Below are 22805 nucleotides of genomic sequence, written 5' to 3' on the forward strand. Positions count from 1 at the left end.
TTTGTAGAGCGAGAAGGTATAAAATAGAAGCTTGGTTAAATGTAAAGCAGTTTTTTATCAAGAAAGAAAAATGGTACCACTACTCCGTTAAAGTGGTACTGCAAACATACTATTTTGCTTGTTCTCAAGCTAGTTGCTCATAAAAAAGAAGCTGGTTTGCCCTTTTCTTCTTAGTGATCAAATCAACATGCTTGTGTACCTCACCATCCTGGTAAGACAAAACCAAGGGGAAGGAGAAGCAAGGCTTCTAACTATGTTAAAAATCGTTTCTAGGGTAGCAGCACAAGCCTTGCTTTCCAGAAGGTGGAGAGACACATGACAGTTTCAGGGAGACCTGTGGGGGCCATGGCTTTAGCCCATTGTGTCTGGGCAGCTGACATAACTTCAGTCCCCCTGGGGTCTCTCTCTGGTCTGAGCTGCCTTAGCTCTGATGATCTGGCAGGACCGTGGTCACTAGGATTGGGTATTCCAAGGCACTGCAGTCATCCAACAGGAACACCAAATCCTGGAAAAGATGTGCAATGAGCAGGAATGTCACTGAAGGTGGCCACAGAGCCCATGCACAGCTATAGGACTCCTGGTTATCCTCAAAGACTGTTCAATTGTTCCCCTTTGTGTGAAAATTTCCCAACCTTCATTCCCCCAAGGAGAGCTGGTTACGTCTTTCTTCACCATCCCATTGAATCTCATATAGTCTTTGACTATTGAATTCAGTTGTACGTTGGTTGACCAGAAGGATGGATGGATAGATGGGCAAGGGAGTGAATAAATGAATAAATCTTAATTATTGAGCAAAGACTCTGGGCCAGACATCGGGGATACCATGAGTAACAGCACCAGGTCTCACCTTCAAACACTTTAGAGCCAACAGCAGCACTTTTCAGACTGTATTATGTCGTCTTCTTGTCTCCCCCCTCCATGACCAAGGGGAGAGGGGAATGAGGAGGGGAATGGGTGTGGGACAAAATGCTTGTCTCATCTTTGATGCAGAGTAACAAACAAATCTTAATAAAACTTAAAGCTAAAAACCTAATAGCTAATTATTAGTTTCCTGGGCAGGCCTGGTGTTCAGTATTCTATGTTTAGTCACCTTGATAGAGATCTTAGGACCGAGGGAGTTACTACAGTGTCCAGCACACACTGGTTGTAAGTAGTATTATCCTCCCAATGCTCTCCTGACATGGGTATCATTCACGAATGAGGAAACTGTGGCTCAGAGAGAGGAGGGGACACTGGCATTTAGGAAGCAGGGAGGTGAAGACAGGGGCTCAGGTCTGCCTGATGCTGAAGCCTGTGCCCCTAGGACCACACAACGCTGCTTTCTACATCTTAACCAGTGCTGATTCTGTGTTTTTCCCGTCTCCCTCCCCTCTGCTGCCAGATTCCTCCCAACACAGAGCACACCAGAAGCCCCTCCCCCAGGAAGTCTCTCCTGATCCCAGGGCTCTGGGAATTCTCGGAATTCCAGAGTCCTCTACCCGCAATCCCAGCCCCATTTGCCTCGCAGCCTGTGGTCTTGGGTGTTGGAGATGGAGCTGGAGGACAGGAGGAGCCTTGTCCTCAGCAAGAGCTATAGGGTTGAGGAAGGGATTTGTGACCTGGAAGCACCCCACAAGCTTTTGTTTTCCTCCTCCTCATCTCCCTCTTCTCCTAACCCTTCTCTTAAGTTCTTGGCTGATGACAAGTAGAAAAAGAATGTTCAATGGCGTCACTTACCCTCCTGCAGAACGAGTTCATGATGGTGTACAGTTTCCGCACTTTGTCCTTCAAGGCATCTACCCGGGCCACCTTCCAACACTGGGGCGATGCCACAAAGTCCCGCAGCTTGGCCAGCACACAGTAATTCTGTGAGTGGACAACAGGGACGGGTCTCGTGGTGGAAGTCAGTAGCCAGAGACGCGGGAGCTGGGGACTCCTGGCCCTTCTGCACAGTCTCTCCCCACTCCCACTCCAAGCCCTCCCGCAGGCAGGCAGACCCCTCTTACGTGTATATCCAGGTACAGCCTGGGCAGGTATCTCACACACGGCTCCTGCAGAAAGGGAAACGGGTTTCTGTGTTGCTCACAGGGACACACCCTCAGCCTGGCCACAGAAGGCTCTCTGCCAGCCTCCCCAAAACCAGAGCAGCCCCAGATCCCTGGGGCCTTCCTTGATGCTGCCGTGTACAATACTTTCTTGTACCATATGCCACATTCCCCCAAAGTAAACTGCTCTTCTAGAATTCGACTTTTAGAATGCAACTATTTTATCATTGACTATGAGCTAGGGAACAGTTTTATATATATATATATATACACACACACATATACATACATATATATATATAGAGAGAGAGATACATACATATAAATATGTGTGTCTATATATGTATATATATTAAAACAGTTCTATAACTGTAATCTAGACATAGTAATATATACAGTATATACTTTAGTAATATAAAACTGTATATATATGTACACTTATATATTACTATATTTCACTTTTGCTTCTGTGCTGGCCTGAAGGTCAGAAGACCCAGATTCTGGTCCCTCCCGACCAGTTATCCCCTGTGTGACGTAGGGTAGGTCTCCTTCTTCTTTGTGACTCGGTTTCCCAGTTGTGAGATTAGAGAGTTAGAACACATCACCTCCACTTCCTTCCAGCTCTGAGCCTATGCATTATTTTAAGCTTTAAAATCATATAGTTTTAAAATATGCTCTACATATTTAATAGCAAGGAATTTGCGGATACATTGGGGCGCAAAAATACAACCAAATGTTGTTACAAAGAAATATTAATTTATTTGACAGAGTCGCTAAAAAGTAAATTGCAGAACTGCTGTGTTGCTTGATCCAATTTGTCCGCACACTTGGATAACTATGTACAGACCCAGAGCTGAAATCCTATCCTCTGAATGTGATGGCAGCAGGTCACCTCTAGGTGGTAGAATTGCAGTAATATTTATTTTCTTCTTTGTCTTTTGTGCCTTTTCCAACCATTTTCAAAGTATATGACTTTCATAAGTTGAAAAAAATACTCATCATTTAAGTTTCAAAAAGAAAATACAAAGGAGGTGCTAGGGTATCGTAAGCCCCACATCTGAGAACGGTGCATTTTATTTGAAGGGTTCACAAGCGGTAAAGGGATACTTTTAAATTTTACCAGAGCTTTAAAGTTTAATTTGTTTTGTTTCTACACTGGACGAGCAGTCAGGAGGCCGGATTCTAGTTCTGGGTGGCCCCTGTGGGACTGATGGCTCCGAGCCCCTGGGTCTTCCTCTTAACACAGTGTTGAGAACAGTGCAGACATCCTGGGTTGTCCTCTGTGCAGGCTGTGTCTGCATTCAAGTCTTCAACCCTCCAGCTGCCCGAAGCCGGTGAGGGGCTCGGCCACCCCCTCTCACAGCTGAGGATGCTGAGACTCAGGGCTGAGTAATTTGCTCAGGGTCCTACAGCAGGTTAGGGGTGGGGCTGATTCTGGGAGTTGCCCCCTTAGCTCCTGCTGGCTAGTGGAGAGAAGAAATAAGCAGGACTCTTTGGTCCTCCTTAAGTTGGAGCTCTAAACTCTATGGGAGCTTCTCTTCTCCTGTTCCCTTCTCTTCCCTTCTCTTCCCTTCTCTTCTCTTCTCTTCTTTCTCTCTTTCTCTCTCTCTTTTTACATTTTAAAACAGATCCTCTGATATTTGCTAGCTAGTTATAAACAAAAATTGTGATGTCTTTGATTATATTTTCTTTGTATTTAAAAGGAAGTGCAAACCATCGGTATTTAATAGGATGGGAATAAAACACAAATACCCTTGAAATTAACATTGACCAGAAAAGAAAAATAGCGTTTTTTCCCTGGTCCAAAGGCAAATTTTTGAGAACTGGGTCTCCCAGTCCTCAGGGGGGCCGAGGGCACTCACCGAAGGCTCCGTGGCCTGCAGGCTCCGGGAGTCAGCGGTGATCTCCCGGCTCAGGGCCAGCATCCTGGAGTAGCAGGTCGGGGGAGCCGGCTGAGCGGCGGGGGGGCCGGCCAGAAGCAGCATCAGCAGGGGAAGCAGCTGGGGGGTCATGGTGCAAAGGCGGCCTGACTGCAGCCCGAGGCCAGCCGCCCCTTTAAGCAGAGGCTTGGGGGTGGTCCTCCACGCCTCCGTTTCCTGTGGTGCCCAGCCAAGGCCAAGAGCACGCCCACCTGGCCTGTGGACACTGGAGCCTTTCAGACCTAAAGGTCCCCCTTGTTGAGAGGAGGTGCTTCCTGGCAGGGGCGGGGAGGGGGAGATGCCAGGCACCTGGAAGGGAACAGGGTCTTCCTCTCACACAACTTGCCATAGAACTTTCTCTCCTGGCAGGGGCTCTTCCTGAAGTGGCAGGATTGGCAGATGAGGGGGGCAGAGGACAAGAGGGAGACAGGAGGGGATGGTGGTTCAGCCAGAGGGGCGGGAGTGAGCATTCAGCTCCTTCAGTCAGAATGGGGACCGTTTGGTAAAACTGGATGATCTCTTGGAGCAGAGCTGGGGGAGGGAAAGGGACCAGAAGTGATGGATTGAGGACCAGTGATCCGGGGGTTTGGGCTCAGGCAGCCTGGGTATCACTATCCACCCACCACTGACTGGCCAGGGGAACCTTGGGAAATCCCTTGCCTTCTGAGCAGCTGCGCCTCTGCCTCTGGAAGATGGGCTTGTGCTAGGGCCTGTGATGGGGGATGTGGGAGCATTCCCCTGGCTGGTCCACTTCAAGCTCCCAGCACAAGTCCTGGTACAGAGCAGACCCACTGGAAGGGTTGGTTCTCCATATGTGGGTCTCTTAGCAATGATGCTCTGCGGGCTGCTCTCCTGTAAATACAGGAGCATGGGTACCAGTTAGGAGAGTAAGCTCTGCCCTTAGGTGCTCCGTGCATCGCATGGTCACCCGCTTCTGTGATGACCTTGGGCAAGCTTCTTAACTCTTTCTTCCCTCTCCTTGTCTGTGAAACGGGGATGATAAGAGCATAGCGAGGAAGAGAAGATGCTGAGCTATTATCACAGTCAGAGCTAATGTCACTGTCTCCTTTCCTACAAGCATCCCTGCGAGGCAGGTCCTGCAGAAAACAGTCCAGTTTTCCATGTGGGAAAATTGAGACTCACAGAGTTCCAGCAACTTGTACAAGGTCATAAAGCTGGAGGCAAATGGGTCCAGTAAGGCTTTCTGCCTTGTCTTCATTCCATCCTCCCATTCTGCAGTGTGGAACTGGGGAAGAGCAGGACTCTTGCAGCCAGAGATGAGTTTGAGCTCTTGGGCTGCCCAAGACCAAGGAACAAGCAACGCGAAGGAGCTGTCGAAAGAGAGGAAGGTTCTTACTTAACACCAAGTATCACATATGCTCCAGCAGTGATGCGTGAAGCTCATTTATACAACTACACAGCTGTTGTCACAAATGCCATGAGCTTCACAGAAAGCCAGTGAAGTGGGTGGGGTTATTCCCATTTCCCAGACGAGGAAACTGAGGCTCTCAGGGGCTATGAAACTGTCTGGGGTCACAAGGCTTATAAGGGGAGGCAGAGCTGTGCACCTGGGTCTGCCTGTCTCCCAAGCCTGTCTCACTGCAGGGGAGGGCAGAAGAGCGGCCCAGGCTGGCACACATTCCCAGAACAAAACAACCAAAGTGGAGGACCAGAAGGTTAAGGGAAAGGAGTGTGGTGTCCTGCATATGGGGCAGCATCGAGGATCAACAGCAGGGATGAAAGTTCAGCTCCAGCCTCTCCCTGTCTCTGTTTGCCCACAAAAATCCCTTCCTGACAGGTGCCGTTCCCTGTCCATAAACAGAGCAGCATCACCCCAGGCAGCGGGAGGTCTCTTCCCGCCCTGATGTTCTATTTTGCTACTTTTCTGTGTTCAAGCCCTGGGCAGGGATCACAGCCTTGCCTTCCTGTTTTGCAGGTGAGAGCATGTTCTCTAAACACCTTTAGCAAGATGGCCTGGGGACAGCCTTTTGGGTGCCCTCTCAGGCAGGGCAGAACTGTGTGTGTTTGGAGGTGCAAGCAGCAAACACAGATGTGTTTTTCTTCTGGATCAAGGGGTCTCCCCACTTTCTGTGGCAGTGCCTGGGGCGTGGGCCTCCCTGGCAGACAAACCGGCCCCAGTCAGGGACTCCGGACTCCTTTGAAATGCTCCAGTGTTTCTGGATGTGCTCATCGAAGGAGCTTCAAATTCAGGACAGGGAGGAAAAACCAGCCCAAGCAGCAAAACTAGTCCTTGGACCATCCGATCGAGGAGGCATTGCTGTGCTGAAAAAGCGGGCTTTTCTGTGCACTTGATGGTGAGATACATGTGTCGCTGGGAGGTCTGGCCTTGTTCCACCCTGGACACGTGTGTGGTTTTTGATAGGACTCCTTGGGCGAATCAGAAGCCTCCTCTGCACCCTACGCACCAGACATCCCGCTAACCGGATCCCATCTGCCTTCCCACTCACAGTGCTTGCCTTCTGCATCTGGGCTTGTCAGCACCCAGCACCCAGCCGGGCAGAGCAGATGCTCAGGAAAGCTTTGCTGAATTAACCTGATGGCTGTTAATCTTGTTACTCAGAGCGAGGCACAAACCCATTAAGAAACCCACAGAGCACAGCCGGAGTCATGCCAGAGAGACCCTGCCCTCGATGAAGGAGGTATCAGGGGACCCACGGGTGTATTTGCTCACAAAGTTCTCCTTTGGCACTGCCGTCCCCCTGCGCCCCCAATAGCTCCCTTCCCTGGCCCCTTCCCTGGCTCCTTCAGCATCAGGCTACTCAGTATGGAACATGAATGCTAAAAATCCAGGCTGGAATTTCCGCACAGACTGAAGCCTCTGTCTTCCTCCAAAGGTCTCTCCCAACCCCCTTAGTGCGTGAGAAGAGCAGGGGTCCCATCAAGCCATGGTACCTCATTATGTCAGGAGAGCCGAGCAGCCAGAGCTAATGAGTGAGTGAATGCTTCTCAGCTGGAATGGCCTCTACCAGCCATTTTCTTTGAATGGATTCTTCATTCATTCTCCAGACACTTTATTTATTGAGAATCTATTGTGTGCAGGCCTGAGATGGACAATAAGGATAAAACAGTGAATGAGAGATGCTGTCCTCTGAGGAGACTAAAGAGGGCAATTAACTCATCGAACACACAGGGTAAGTGGCATGACAGTGGGAACCCTGGTGCCTCAGAAGCCTCTCCCTGGCGATGGCTCCGTCAGCAAGTTGAGGAACGTTGTGGGGATGTGGGATGGGCATGGGGATGTGGGCGGGGGCGGTGTATGAAGGAGAGAGAGAATTTGGAAGCTGCTATGCTGCTACCTTTGAATGTGGAGGAAGAGGCCACAAGCCAAGAGCTGCAGGAAGCCTCTAGAAGCTGAAAAAGGCAAAAAAAAAAAAAAAAAAGATTCTCCCCTAGAGCATTCAGAAAGGAACACAGCCCCGCCAAGCCTTTGATTTTAGTCCAGTGAGACTCATGGTGGACTTCTGACCTCTAGAACTGTGAGAGAATAAATGTGTGTTGTTTTAAGCCATTCTGTTGGTGGTTATGTGTTACAGCAGCAACAGGAAACTAATACACCATCTCTCCAGGGTTCAGTAGGATAACAGAGATTGTGGTTGTGAGGAACTTGGAAATGATCTGCATCAACTTGCCTGGTGCTTGTGCTTCTTTTACAGCTTCCCTGTCAAGCATTCATCCAGAGTCTGTTTGCATGCCTCCCTGGATGGGGAGCTCATTGCCCTTTAAGACTGCCCTCCAGTCTCTGGGCAGCTGTGAACAATACAAATTCTTCCCAAGGTGAAGGTGAGATGTGCTGACTCCCTGGAGCTACCGCCTGTGACCTAAATCTCTGTTACCTTCCTCCACAGAACAGCCCTGGGTGATTCTCAGCCGTCAACCTGTCTACCACTACTCATCCCTGCCCCCCAGACAGAGCCGGCTCTCTTTCTGAGCAAACACCCCAATTTCTTGAAACTTTTTCCATGGGAAGTGGCTTCAACATCCTTTTCCACAATTACATTACGATTACCATCTCTCTGCCCAGAATTCTTTCTCCTCCCAGTAGACATTTCTAAAGCAGAAATCCACGCTTGCCTGTTTCACATTCTTCCCTGGTTCCCTGAGGCCTGGAAGATAGTCTGAGGTCTGTGGCCTGGTCCCAGACTACCTCTCCAGCTATCTCTGCCTGTCCTTTCCTGCACTTTTATCAAGGAATGACAATGATGATGGTGATGATGATGACGATGGTGATGATAGCTAACCCTGAAATGCGGCCTTGCTCCAAGCCCTGTACAAGGCTTAATGCATTCATTCTAGTATCATCATCTGAGGGCACTGAGGCACAGAGAGGTGAAGTGACTCGCTCCAAATCACACAGCATTAGCAATCCCTAGTGTTTGTAGTTATAACACCCAAGTGGCCTTTGGCCTTCATACATGCCGTTCCTGCTTCTTGGAATGTCTTTTCCTCACCTTGTTTGTTCCTGGTTCATTCCTTCTCACCCTTCCAGACTGAGCTGAAATGTCACTTTCTCCAGGAAGCCTGCCTTGCTGGATTGGGTCCCCTCCACCTGCCTGCGCAGGCTCCCATGGCCCCTGCACTTTCCTCTGCTTTGACATGGCATTGTCCACTCCGGCCTTAGTCTGTTTGCTTGTCTGCCCCCTACAGGCAGAGCGAGTGTCCTCTTTGTCTTTGTGTCCACAGCATGGAGGCCAGGTCCAACACAGAGTAGGTGTTCAGTAAACATCTCCCTGCTGAATGGAAGTGACTGCCCCTTTATCCCTGTTGTGTGTCAATGTGTCTCCCACTAGCTGGAACCCAGATTGAAACACAGCCCTCCTTGAGAGGTCTAGTCAGAACTGTTAACCTCCTTGGTTTGGGCCCCCGTTGTGTCAGTTAGGACTAAAGTTGTGAGTTACAGAAAACACGGTTTGAGATACCCATGGCCAGATTTTCTGGAAAGTTCAACTGGAACACGTAGTGGTAGGTGGAGCTCAGGAATGGTTTGATCTAGGAGCTCGATGAAGTCACCAAGAAATCACCTTATTCTGTCTCCCTCTTCCATACTGTGATGGTCTTTTGATGTGTCAACTCTGCCAGGCTATAGTCCCTGGTTATTCAATCAAATGCTACTCCAGGTGCTACTGTGAAGGTATTTGTAGATGTGATTAAAGTCCATAACCAGTTGACTCGAAGGACAGGAGATTATTCTAGATATTCTGGGTGGGCCTGATTCAGTCAGTTGAAAAATGTTCAGAGCAGAGCTGATGAAGAAGAAATTCCGTGAGGAAGAAGAAACTCTGCCTGTACAGTAGCTTTGACCCATCACCCTGAGTTCTAGCTTGCCCTTCCTGACAGCCTGCCTTGCTGTTTTGGACTTTCTTGGCCATGCCGGCCTCCATGACCGTGTCAGCCAATTCCTTACAATAAAATAATCTCTTACTATGTCTCTGCTTCTGGTTCTGCATCTTTGGTTGAACCTGAACTGACACATATGTCACTGACTTCATCCTAAAGCCAGGTCTCCTTGTGGTCGCAATGTGGCTGCTGGTAGAGTCCAGCACACATGCTATCCCATCCCTGTCTGGAGAGGACACAAGCCATCTCATCCCCTGACCATTGAAGGAAGTCCTGAGCTTTGCGCTGCCAGCAGATCCTGCCATGTCTGTCTCGTGACCTCGTATTTTCATAGTCTGGGACTCCTTTTTAGCATTTTTAGATAAAGATCACTTAAACTTTTCCTTCTGGCTATTCAGACTGGCACATTCCTGTAAGTGATGCAGGTAACCAGGGAAACACTTTTTTGTTCCCAGCCCTATGGGGTTATGGGAAATTCCTGAGCAGACCATAAGAAATAAGAACTCTTTCATTACATGGCTCAAACTCAGAATCACACCTTTCCCCCGAATATTCCCTGTGTTCCTGTCCTGTGCCTGTTTGCAATGACAGCCAAGGTTGAAAGGGCCATGGCCAGTCTCAGATCTCCTCGGCTACCCAAAGTCCAGGCAGTAGCTGTTTTCGCCAGAGATCGGAAGAGCCCTGCGGCAGTTTCCATCCTTGGAAAACATCACACTGGACACACAAGGAGTCTGAGATGCTGACATCAGGGGCTGGTGGTAGAGGCCAGTTCTCTAGCAAAGAGACTACCTCTGAGTCCCCCTTCCTGCCTGCATTTGAGGTCAGAATCCAGGGCCAGTGATGCCTGTGCTGTCCTGACAGAGCAGTAACAGCCAGGAGGTATTTGAGCAAGGGGTGTAGGTTGAACAACTAGCCGGAATGTTGCCTCCAGGATGTCCTGTCAACAGCAGTGTTCCTTTGGTTAAAAGCCACACATCTCCCCCTGTTTATGTGCTGTGTTTTGAGCTTGTTACTTGCGCTCTTGGCAAACCCAAGTGGAAAGTTGGCCCACATATTCCAGAGTAAAGGAATGAAGACAAACAACAAGGCCAGGTTTTGCTTTGGGGCAGTGATTCTGAAAATAATCCCACGTCTTAGAATAGAGACCCCTCTATAATCCTTGAAACATGGATTCAAATTTTAATAGGAAACAGTGTGCAGGACAAATTCTCCCAAACATTTTCCTTGGGCCTGTTTATGCAGAAAGGACTCAGAAAAAGTCTTTCAGAAGAGTCCCAGCTTGGCTTCTCAGAAAGAACACAGGCTTTGGAGTGATAGAGGCTTCAGTTTAAATCTCACTTCTGTTATGATGTGACTGTGCAAATCTTGTCACCCCTTGTCTTCCTCTGATGTATGGGATTTATAACGTTTATTGCCCAGAGTTCTTGTGAAGATGAAATAAACATGAAATAGCCAGTGTGACTGTGGTTTTCATTTTCTTTATCTTTTCTTTCTTTTCATTTTTTTTTCCTGGTTGTGGACCTTGTTCATTCACTCCATCTTAGGCCAGTTCTAACCTTCCCACAATGGTTATGGCGAAGGGCACGTGGCCCAGGATGGACCAATCAGCTTCCTTCCCTGGGATGAACTGATGGGTACAGGAAGAAAGTCGCTCTCTCATTCCACCAATGTCCCTACATGGTTGCCAACAGTTATGTCTCCTGACCTGGAGTGGGCTTCTCTGCTGGAGGAGCAGGCAAGGCCAGAAGCAGAGCTGGGAGATGGATGGAGAAGAGAGTCTGGATGGAGCGCCATCCCTGATTCTGTTCCCAGAGGCCCAGTGCTGGAATTCCTCCTTGGACTCTGTAAGCTGTCCTGGGGTCATTTCTAGCTATAGACTTAGTATTTCCTTTTGGCTAGAGCTGGTTTCAGTGAGTTGTTTTTCTATCTCTTAAAAATAAGAGAGCTCTGAACAAGACAGGACCCAGCACGGCGCCCAGCACAGAGCTGGTGCTCGCAGCCATTGCCTTCTCTTTGATGATTCACTATTTGTGGCAATCATTGGTGCTGATCATCAAATACATCCAGTCTCCTCTCTCCTGGTTCCAAGCCAGCACTGAGCTTCCCTGCTCCCTTGACATTTTGCATGGCCACGTGAGTCATTTCGTGCAATGACGTAAGAGGACATGATGGGTTTTGCTTCTGGGCAGAAGCTTTAAGAGCCTGTGCATGCGTTGCCACTTTCCCCTTCTCTCTGCTATGGGACCACTGAGTCAAAAAATAGTGGCGGCTCTGCTGGCCTCACCCTGAGGTGGAGACCTAGAGCTATACCCCAGCCCACCTCTGGCTTGTTTGTTATGACAGTAGAACCTAGCCCAGCCTGACTGTGGTAGGCAGAATTCTACCACGACCTCCAGGCCCCTGTAGAACCCCGTCCCCTTGAGTGTGGGTGGAGCCCATGTAGGAGATATCATTCCTGTGGTTTAGTTAGTTATATGGCAAAAAGGATCTTGTAGATGTCCTGGAGGTTACTGATCACTTGACTTTGAGTTACTCAAAAGGGAGATTACCCAGGGATCTACCAAGTGTGGAAAGGATTTGACCTACACTGCTGGTCTGAAGGTGGAGGGAGAAACATAGGAAGGAATGGGGCAGCCTCTAGGAGCAGAGAGTGGCCCCTCTGGCCTCCAGCACAGAAATGGGAACCTCAGACATACAGCCACGAGGAACTGGGTCGGTCAGTAACCTGAATGAGCTTGGGAGCAGATCCTTCCCCAGAGCCCCCAGATATGAGACATGGCCAGTGAGACGCACAGCAGAGAACCCAGCTGGTTTCACCCCGACTGCCCTCCACAGCCAGTAGCTGCTGATAATGGATGTTGTTGTTTTCCTTTAGTGATGTTAATTTTTTTTATTTTAAAAAATTTTTTATTTAAGTAGAGTTGATTTACAATGTTGTGTTAATTTCTGCTGTACAGCAAAGTGATTCAGTTATACATTTACACATTTTTTCAATTCTTTTCCATCCTGGTTATCACAGGATATTGAATATGGTTCCCTGTGCTATAGAGTAGGACCTTGTTTTTTATCCATGCTATAGATAATAGTTTGTATCTGCTCATCCCAAACTCCCAATCCACTCCTCCCCCACTCTTCCTCCCCCTTGGCAACCACAAGTCTGTTCTCCGTGTCTGTGAGTCTGTTTCTGTTTCATAAATAAGTTCATTTGTCTCATATTTTAGATTCCACATATAAGTGATATCATATGGTATTTGTCTTTCTCTTTCTGACTTACTTCTCTTAGTATGATAATCTCTAGTGGCATCCATGTTGCTGCAGATGGCATTATTTTGTTCTTTTTTATGGCTGAGTAGTATTCCGTCGTGTGTATATATGTGTGTGTGTGTGTGTGTGTGTGTGTGTGTGTGTGTGTACCACATCTTCTTTATCCATTCATCTGCTGATGGACATTTAGGATGGTTCCATGTCTTGGTTATTGTGAATAGTGCTGCTATGAACATAGGGGTGCATGTATCTTTTTGAATTATAGTTTGTCAGGATATATGTCCAGGAGCGGAATTGCTGGATCATACGGTAGCTCTATTTTTAGTTTTTTGAGGAACCCTTATACTGTTTTCCATAGTGGCTGCACCAATTTACTTTCCCACCAACAGTATAGGAGGGTTCAAATGGGTGTTGTTTTAAGCCTTCATGTTTGTGGTACAGTAATTTATTACACAACAATAGACAACAAACACACCGAACAATACATTATTACTTGAGGTTATTCCTTGAGGATTATAATTTTTCAATTTAATAACACGTGTGACACCCCCCAGGCTGCCTTCCAGTGGTTTGTTTGCCAATGTCTGTGTCAGACTCAGGATCTTCTGGTGGAGGAGCTGAGCTGGTCATCTCTGTGTCCCCGGGCTGAGCAAAGGCCCCGGAGAGACACTCTAAGATGAGGTAGAGGTGACACTTGGCAAAATTGTGACGTTGATGGAATGTTTTGCACCAAATGTCCACATCCCATCATGCCTGGTTTGGGGACCTTGAAACTAATAACAGCTAATGTGGATACAGAGCTGGCCGAGGGTCCGGTGCTTTTCTTAGGGTGTTGTGCACGTGAACCAGGGCGATCCTCGTAAGAACCCTACCAGGTTGGTGCTGGTACCATCACATCCCCCCTTCAAAGATGAGGCAAGAAGTTACATAACTTGCTCAAGGTCACACAATTCATTAAAGTGAAGCCCAGGTTCAAACCAGACAGGTTGGCTCAAATCGGAGTTCCTAACACCCCACTACCCTGCCAACTAAGAGAAAGGACTCAATAAAAATTTGTTGAGGGATGGAGAGAAGGCAAGAAGGACAAAAATAATTTCTTTATACGCTAACAAGCTGTGTGATACTGGGCAGCTCACTACCCTATCTCTGAACTTTAATTTCCTCAGAAAATGAAGGGAGACTCTATTTAAGGTGCTGTTTTGCATTTCTCTCCATTATAAATGTGGTGGCTTGTTGCTTTTAAGAGGTCCATCACGAGCATGGCGAGTCCTCTCTGCCCTGGGCAGGACCAGCCTACCGGCTGCAGCGGCCTGAGTGTGGGCTCACGGGCACATCAGGCTCTGGACCACCATTCTGCAATGTGCTTGATCCCCATGTTCTCAGTGTCCTGAGGTCCCTCATGGGGACGTGGTCGTGAGGATTGAAGTGGGGTACTTGTTTCAGGCAGAACGGGCGATGCTCACTTATGAGTAATCTCCCTTCCCAGACCCTGTCTCCAGGGAACCTGGAAAATTCCCTGGTTGTTAGCAGATAGCATGTTGTATTAGAGATCGTATTTGGAGGCCCAGATTTTTTTCCCTTTTGTTGTGTTTGTTTTGTTTATAGGATGCTAAATGATTCATTTAACTGATTCTTTTCAATAAATTAACAGAATCGACTTAGCTGAACAAATATGCTTGTTGCTTTGGTGTCACGCATATACAACCAGAATTCTTTTAAATTTAGAACCTCAGACCAGTCTCTGGTTTTGGCTACTGACCTATGAAAAATCTATACAACCGTTTCCATCTTTAATGATTTCTTTTATAATGAAAGATGATCCATTTCTCCTGCAATGTGATGAGTATTTCTAGAGCTATTCTGTATTCCCCTGAACCTATGAAAAAAAATTTATTGTCATAAAATATACACAAGATAATTTTTTGAAATATTTAAACCTTTTTTTTTTTTTTTTTTTTTTTTTTGCGGTACGCGGGCCTCTCGCTGCTGTGGCCTCTCCCGCTGCGGAGCACAGGCTCCGGATGTGCAGGCTCAGCGGCCGTGGCTCACGGGCCCAGCCGCTCCGCGGCATGTGGGATCTTCCTGGACCGGGGCACGAACCCGTGTCCCCTGCATCGGCAGGCGGACTCCAACCACTGCGCCACCAGGGAAGTCCCATTTTAAACCATTTTTAAATGTCCAGTTCAGTGGCATTAAGTACATTCACATTGTTGTACAACCGTCACCACAATCCATCTCCAGAACCTTTTCATCCTCCCCAGCTGAAACTCTGTACCCCCTAAACACTGCCCTCCACTTCCTCTCCCCCAGCTCCTGGCACCTACCATTCTATTTTCTTTTCGAGGGCCAGCTTGATTTAGAGGTTTCAACTCAAACCACAGATCTAAGCTCTGTCATTTTCTTGCCGTGTGACTTTCTCTACTGCCTTACCTGTAAAATGGAGACAATGGTGGTGGTCACCCTTATGCTCGGGGCCAGAGGGGATGAAATGGTTAAGATATGCAAAGCCTTTAGACCACCAGTGCCAGGGGTAGACAGAGCATTGTGGGTTTGGTATTATTATTATTTATGTGATTTCCAGCCCTCAAAATACGGTTCCCACCCCCAACTCCCCAACACATTGGGCGATGAGGGGCTCGGGAGCTAGGACACACCATCTCCACCCCCAGGCGGTGGCCCAGGGCTTGAGCCCGGTACAAGGACAGAGAACGTGGGTGGAATGAACGAATCAGTGATGTTCCAGTCACTTCCTCCCATAGCATGAAGCCCTGGGAAGCCAGCGCCCCAGCACAGCCACCATAAACAAGGGCCCCCTGAGACCCCCATTCATCTTCCCAGTCCCGTGGATTCCAGCTTCTGAGGTGAAGGCTTCCTCCCTCGGGAAGCGCTTTGAGTGTTTTGGCCTCCATCCTTTCAGGAAGCCTCGTAGCCAACACATACCCAGGGCAGGAAGTTGGTGAGAAGGACTTAAACCTTGGGTGGAAAGCATCTCACCTCTTCAGAAACCATTTCAGAAGCTGGCTGCACATCCATGTTCCTGGCACGTTCCAGTGTGACCTCCCAAGTTTTTTTCTTTTTTCTTTGAATAGTTCCTTTTTTCCTTCATGAAGAGGCCATAGTTGCTGAGTGAGGCTCACTTATGGCACAGAATGAGGAAGGCAAAGGGGGTACAAACAGGTCCTGAGCACTTACGGCTGTAGCTCTCAATACTTTCTGAGCAAACAACCACTCTGAGAGATGGGTATAAATCCTCATTTTACACTTGAAGCTCTTAGGTTCAAAGGGGCCATGTGTCTTGCCAAAAATACGCCGCTGGTACTTGATGGGCTTGTAATAAAACCTAGATGATCTGGGTCCCAGAGCTGATGCTCCGCATGGGATGGGATGTCTCTAAACCATCTTCATTGGCTGGGGGTAGCCAGATACGCCAAATACACTCACATGGGCTGTGTTTACTTATCACAGACTTTCAGGGTGTTTTTAAAATTGAGCTGCATTCACTGATGCACAGCAGATGTAGGGCCCTAAACATAGTATAAAATTATATCCTTGAAACATTTCAAAACAAAGGAGAAAAGGCAAAAAAGCAGGTGGAGGAATATCACATATGTTTCCAGACAGGTCATGCTGATTTCACACTGTTATGTATGTAGTTCTCCCTAATTCTATTTCAAATATAGGAGCTTTGGATTCTTGTTATTTGCTTATCCATCTGTTCAGCAGAGACGTGAGCAGCAATTGGGCTTCTTACAGCTACAGAATTAGTCTTTTGAAAAATGAACCAGAAGACGTATGGAAATTAATCTGGCCTTTCTCAACGAATACACTGTAATAGTAACCTCTTATACACGGGCATCACATGTTTATAAAACATGTGCGCCTTACAAATGAACTTATATACTAAACAGAAATAGACCCACAGACGTAGAAAACAAGCTTAGAGTTACCAAAGAGGGAAGGAGGGGAGAGGGATAAATTAGGAGTTTGGGATTAACAGATACAAAACTACTATATACAAAATAGATAACTAACAAGGACCTACTGTATAGCACAGGGAACTATATTCAATATTTTGTAATAACATATAAGGGAAAAGAATCTGAAAAGGAACATATACATATGTATGTATGCATAGGGGTGTGTGCATATCTATATCTATCTATCTATCTATCTATCTATCTATCTATCTATCTGAATCACTTTGCTATACACCTGAAACCAACACAATATTGTAAGTCAACTATACTTCAATTTTTTAAAAATGTGCCTCAAATGTGTCATTTTCCCTCCGATGCCTGGGCTTCTGACCACGCTGTTCCCCTGCCTGGAACACTATTCCTTCTCCCAGCCCTACTGCAATCAGGCTCAGACTACTGAGTGTCTGGACTGTCCTTTCCCTGACAAGGCAATTTCTCACCCCAGGCAAGATGAGCTGTCTGCTCTGTTCTCTCTCCTAGATTCTCATGCTTCCCTGTCCAGACATTAGCCACAGATCATTGCTTGTTTACTGTTCTTCTTTCCTGTACACCTTCTATGTTGCTCACAGCTGGATCGTGAGCAACCAGCACAGTGACTGACTCCAGAAATATTCTACATGCTCTCCTCCTCCCCCGTATTTCATGAATGAATGGCAGATTGAGCAAACTTTATCGATAGCTGTTGTAAGTGCCACACTCCTACAGGGCACCCTGTGACAGCTCTGTCATCATCGTTATTCACGTCATGACAGTTTTGCCTGATGCTTTGCAAATTGATCCGTGTGCTTAAAAAACAACTTTATCTGTTGTGTACGTGTCACGTGTTTTCCAGAAAAATCTTCCCATTTTCCTGCTTGAACTACTGTTCAAAAATAAGCAAAATAAAACTATCCTCACATCCTTCCACTCATTCAGCTGATTCTTAAGCTGGTCTCAGCACTTGAGTAAATTTGTCAGGTAGCTTGAGGGGCATCTTGGGTTTTCTCAGGCTCCATCATCAGACATGGGCTCTAGATGCATTTTCATGGCAGCCTTGCCACACAAGTCCTGCAAGAGTCAGTAGCAAGAGTCTTAATGGACTTTTCCATTAATGGCTGATGTCTGCTTTCCCCCCACTGGCCATCAGTGACTTCCTTTGAATGATGGTAAAAATGCATTTTCGTGGTTAGATGTAAATTTCATTCCAGAGTTCCACAGATGTCTGGAAAACTCTGCTCCCATTTGCAGACTCTACTGGGGTTGGGGTGGATTTTAGCGCATGGCTGAACGCTTGGAGTTTGCAGCCTGACAGCCTCTGCTGGATGTGCTTGGCTCAATCTCTCACCAGCGATGGCATTTCAGAACCACGCGCCTTCATATTGCCATTAAATTGTATGCACTACACTTCCTTCCTTCTTTATTTTACTTGTAGCACCCAGCAGTGACCATTTCATAGGAGGTCTTGATACATTTTCATCAAAGAAATGAATAGATAAATCTGTCTCTGAGCCTTACTGTTCAGGTATTAAAAATGAAAAAATAATCTTTATAGGAGACTTAATTAAATGAATGTTTGTAACATGCTTATTATACTAAATGGCACATAGTAATTGCTCAATAAATGGGTAAATGGTGACTTACGTTTTTAGTCCTTGTGGGGACTGAAGGGGTTGGCATATCATGCAGACAAGAAGAGGGAGTTCTGTAAAGGGGAACAATGCATTCAACAATGTTTCCTTCCCCAATATTTCAGGCGACCCCTTCCCATGTACATAGTGCCTGACCATGGGATGTCCTAAGGGCTGCAGGAAGGTAGAGGAGAAACTCTTCACTTTATCAGGGTTGAGCAGTAAGCAGGGGCATTTCCAGATGAGGAGATGGCTCAGCTGGACCCTAGAGGCTTGTCAGGGGGCCCCCATGTAGGGAGGAGGGGCTGGGCATTCTCAGCAAAAACTTGGACTCATACTCAGAGGGCTAAAAGATCTTTGAGAACATTTACATTCCAAGTTAACAAACTTAGAATTGTTACCTACAAATTGGCACCTGCCATCTACCTCTACAAGGATCAAATCATGAGCCGCTGCAGCCGCTGACCTTCAACACCCCCTGAAAGGAGTTCAGGGTGGAGATCAGGAATGAGGCCCTCTGTGCTCTGGGAAGGACTGGCAGAGCAGGTCTTCAGATGGTTAGATATTTTCAGGAGAAGATTTTATGAGCCCAATTCTTGCATCTCCTCGTATCTAGAAAAGCACTAAAATCTTTCATGATGACTTCTGCTCCTCATGACTAGTAACCTTCATGAGACCAGCAGAAACCTTCTGCAAAAAGTATGTGCTTGACCACATGTACTCCCCCTTCACCAGAATCACATATGTACTGACCTCCCCGCTACCTCTCTGGAGCAGTTTCTCAGAGCTATCTGAAATGCTGTCTCCTGGGCTATAGCCCTCATTTTGCCCCAAATAAAATGTAACTCACAACTCTCACGTTGTACATTTTTTTAGTTGACAGAATGTATTTGCATCAGAAACACAAATTAATTGTAAAAATGTTTTTAAAATTATTCTTCATGCATGTTTTCAAAAACATTTTTCTTCTATCATATTCAAAATTATTAAACTAAAAGAATATAAATTAGAATATAAATTGATATAATTAATAATTATACATTATAATAGAAGAAAATTTTAAATAAAAATACTTTAAACCAATCAAAAATGATTTATTACTTTGAAAATATGATGAAATATGATGAAAATATGATGAAATATGATGAAAATATGATGAAATCCATTGACTACTTTTGAAAATATGATGAAATCTCATTGACTACTTTTACAAAATAAAACGATTGTGATTTCAGTGTTCAACATCCACCTAGTTGCTAATATAAAGAATCTGTATCACGCTTCAGACAAGTTCTATCTAGACTTACACACATCGAAATAAGCGCAAAATGAATATTTAGTAATGCAAAATGTTCCTCAGCCACACCATGCAATTCTTGCCAATACCCGGTGGTTCATGAGTGCCTCTGGATCTACCTATTGGAGCCAAAAGGAAGCTAGAAATGGCTACTCAGCCCTGCCGGGAAACGATACCCTGTTATACAGGAATCTGACGGTTCATGCGCTCTAGAGCAGGGATGCCACGTGTTAACTCCTTTGTCTTTTCTGGTACCCAAACCCTCTGGCTGCTCAAATCCTCCTTACTCTTGGAAGCAGTATCTGTCTCTAACATCAGCAGTGAATCAACTTACAAATCTTGGAAGCACTGGCATGCAGTCACATTTTGTTTTTAGGAGATAATGCCAGAGACGCAGAGAAGTGTTCCCGGGTTTCTGACCCATCTTTAGGGTTATGGGACATTCTGTGCCAGCTCCCCTGAGAAGGAAGCCCCAGAAGTTCTAACAAATTGCAGTGTGTTTATGATTTGCCAGACCTTCTAATAGTGGGGGACCCAGTGCAGGAGCCCCTCATGTCTTGATCTAAGAGGGATACACTCTTTTGTATTAGAGTCTGATTGAGGGTAGTTTCTGTATCCTAGATCAGTTTATTTCAGTTTAAGGGCAGTTTCAATTCTTTAGAGTACTGATCACTTCCTGAAATATTTTGTTTTTTTTAAAAAAAGCATGCTTTCTTGCCTATTTTCCTTCTTAGAATGTAAACTCTGCAAAGGGAGATTTTTTTCTGTTTCTTCCCTGCCTTGAGCAGCATGTTGTAAGATCCTGAAGAATAAGCAGTGAATGACTGCAAAACTAAACAAAGGTACCTTGATGGCCCACCACATGCCAAGGTGTCGGGGCCACTTAGGAGCCCACACATAGCCTGGCATAGCGGAGGACAGCTGATCTACAATAGACTCAGACTTGCTTTGCCTCCCCTTCACTCACTCACTCACTGCATTTGCCAGTGTAATACGAAGAGTGGTACACAAAACTGACCCTGAGGGCTGTTAGGCTGCTTGGGCAAGGAGATAGCAACGGGTAGGGGGTCCCCTATCCTGGATGGAGGCTGTACTTTCTCTCCACTTCCTATGACCCAGAGGGACTTTTTTTTTTTTTTTTTTTACTGTGTATTCCATCCTCACAATGTATTTCATATCTTTCTGTAAATTTTTATTTTTTTATTGAAGTGTAGTTAGTTTACAACGTTGTGTTAGTTTCTGGTGTACAGCAAAGTGATTCAGGTAAATATATATATCTATATATATATATATAGATATATATATTTAAATTCTTTTTCATACTCTTTTCCATTATAGTTTATTACAGGATATTGAATATAGTTCCCTGTGCTATACAGTAGGACCCTCTTGTTTACCTATTTTATATATAGTAGTTTGTATCTGCTAATCCAAAACTCCTAATCTATCCCTCTCCCACAGTTTCCCCTTCTGTAACCCTAAGTTTGTTTTCTAAGCCTGTGAGTCTGTTTCTGTTTTGTAAATAAGTTCATTTGTACTATTTTTTAGATTCTACATATAAGTGATATCATATATTTGTCCAACTTACTTCAGACTTACTTATTTCTCTGACTTACTTTGCTTATTATCATAATCTTTAGGTCCATCCATGTTGCTGCAAATGGCATTATTTCATTCTTTTTTATGGCTGAGTAATATTCCACTGTATACATGTACCGCATCTTCTTTATGCATTCATCTGTTGATGGACATTTAGGTTACTTCCATGTCTTGACTATTGTAAATAGTGCAGCTATGAACATTGGGGTGCACGTATCTTTCTGAATTAGAGTTTCCTCCAGATATATGCCCAGGAGTGGGATTGCTGGGTCATATGATAGTTCAGTTTTTAGTTTTTTAAGGAACCTCCATACTGTTCTCCATAGTGGCTGCACCAATTTACACTCCCACCAACAGCATAGGAGGGTTCCCTTTTCTCCACCAGAGGGACTTCTACCTCTAATGGACGACTCCAAGGTGCCCAGATGCCAGGCAGATGGCTTTCCCAGACAGCTGTAAGAGCTGGCGCCAAAAGGCTCAAATTGTTCCTGCATTTGAAAAGTTTCCATTCTGATTGTCCTGCACAAAAGGAGAGCAATAGGGGTGGGGTCCCTCTGCTGGATGGTAGACCTAGTCTGGATGCCCAGCAGAGTACCCTGGCCCAGCACACCTCTCCAGGGGAGGGTGGCAGGATGCCACCCCGCCGACCTTGGCCTTATAAGATTTGCTTTCTCCAATAAAGCCTATTCCTTCACCTAAATCACATGGCTTTGTAGAGTTTAGTTAGAAACCAGATGCATGGCATTCAAGATCTCCTTGGTATAATAGTCTGTCCATCATTAACCCCACTATCTTCTCTACTGTCTTGAGAATTGAAAAAGAAAATGCTCTTCAAGAATTTAGGCTAATGGGGAGGCACTCCATAAAGCTACACATTCTAGACACAATGATAAATTCTATAATATGGGAAAGAACACATCTCGGGGGAAGCACTGAACTTGAGATGAGGATTAACTCTGCCTTGGTCCATCAGAGAAGGTTTCACCAAGGAGGTGATACTTGAGTGTATCAACCTGGCCACTTCTCTTCCCCAGTTCACTTCCTTATTCCCCTGTGACTGTTTTCTGGGGTCACCTCTCCAATAAGCTGCTGCATTCACATCCTTTTTGGGGGGTTGCTCCTGCGGGACCCAGCCTAAGACTTATGGTTTCTTAAACACCAAATTTATGTCACGAATTACCTATTACCACCCTCCAGAACTGTGCTCCAGGAATTCCAGTTTGGGGAACACTAGGGTGGGTTGATCTCTGAAATCTTCCTGCTCCAACACCCCAGACTAACTCTTCACCGTGCAAGGCAAGTGGGACAAGGTTATGCTAAGGGCATGGGCTTTTAAGGAAAGCAGATATTGTTACTGAGTCCAAGCTTGTACTGCTCACCGAATGACAGGCCAATGAATCAAGAGATTGCGGCAACGAGTAGAGACTTTATTCAGAAAGCCAGCAGACCAAGATGATGGTGGACTAGTGTCCCAAAGAACCATCTTCCCCAAGTTAGAATTCAGGCTTCTTTTACCCGGGGGTAGCAGTGTTTGGTTGTTGCAATCCTCTTGGTGTCAGAATCCTTTGTTCTTGCAGTTGTCCACTAGGTCAGGTCATGATGTTCCTATAAACCTCCAACAAGACAAATGTTTTTCTCTGTTCTGCAGCTCTTTATCCCTATGTGAATGGAAAAGTGTTGTACCTTTAAAGGTTAGAGCCTTGAGAATGGGCTATCCTGTATAATTCAGGCTGTAGGCAACTTTCTTAACTTGTAGCAAAAGG

The 22805-nt window shown here is 46.0% G+C and overlaps 1 protein-coding gene across 1 annotated transcript; it reads right to left on the bottom strand.

Annotated features, from left to right (window-relative positions):
• Nucleotides 1-421: 421 nt before the first annotated feature.
• On the bottom strand, nucleotides 422-4036 carry CYTL1 (cytokine like 1). Its single transcript, XM_027104039.1, has 4 exons — nucleotides 3887-4036; nucleotides 1986-2030; nucleotides 1717-1845; nucleotides 422-505 (listed from the first exon to the last, which is right to left on the bottom strand). The coding sequence occupies exons 1-4, from the start codon at nucleotides 4034-4036 to the stop codon at nucleotides 422-424; spliced, it is 408 nt and encodes a 135-aa protein (XP_026959840.1).
• Between the last annotated feature and the right edge of the window lie 18769 nt (nucleotides 4037-22805).

The sequence above is a fragment of the Aethalodelphis obliquidens genome, unplaced genomic scaffold, assembly GCF_003676395.1.
Source record: "Aethalodelphis obliquidens isolate GAN/ISIS:26980383/991018 unplaced genomic scaffold, ASM367639v1 scaffold6, whole genome shotgun sequence".
Lineage (NCBI taxonomy): Eukaryota > Metazoa > Chordata > Mammalia > Artiodactyla > Delphinidae > Aethalodelphis > Aethalodelphis obliquidens.

Coding starts and splice junctions, on each gene's coding strand:
- CYTL1 (XM_027104039.1), bottom strand. CDS start 4,036: ATGACCCCCCAGCTGCTTCCCCTGCTGATGCTGCTTCTGGCCGGCCCC. Junction 2,031..3,886: donor TGCAGGCCACGGAGCCTTCG/GTGAGTGCCCTC, acceptor CCCTTTCTGCAG/GAGCCGTGTGTGAGATACCT. Junction 506..1,716: donor TGAACTCGTTCTGCAGGAGG/GTAAGTGACGCC, acceptor CATCTTTTCCAG/GATTTGGTGTTCCTGTTGGA.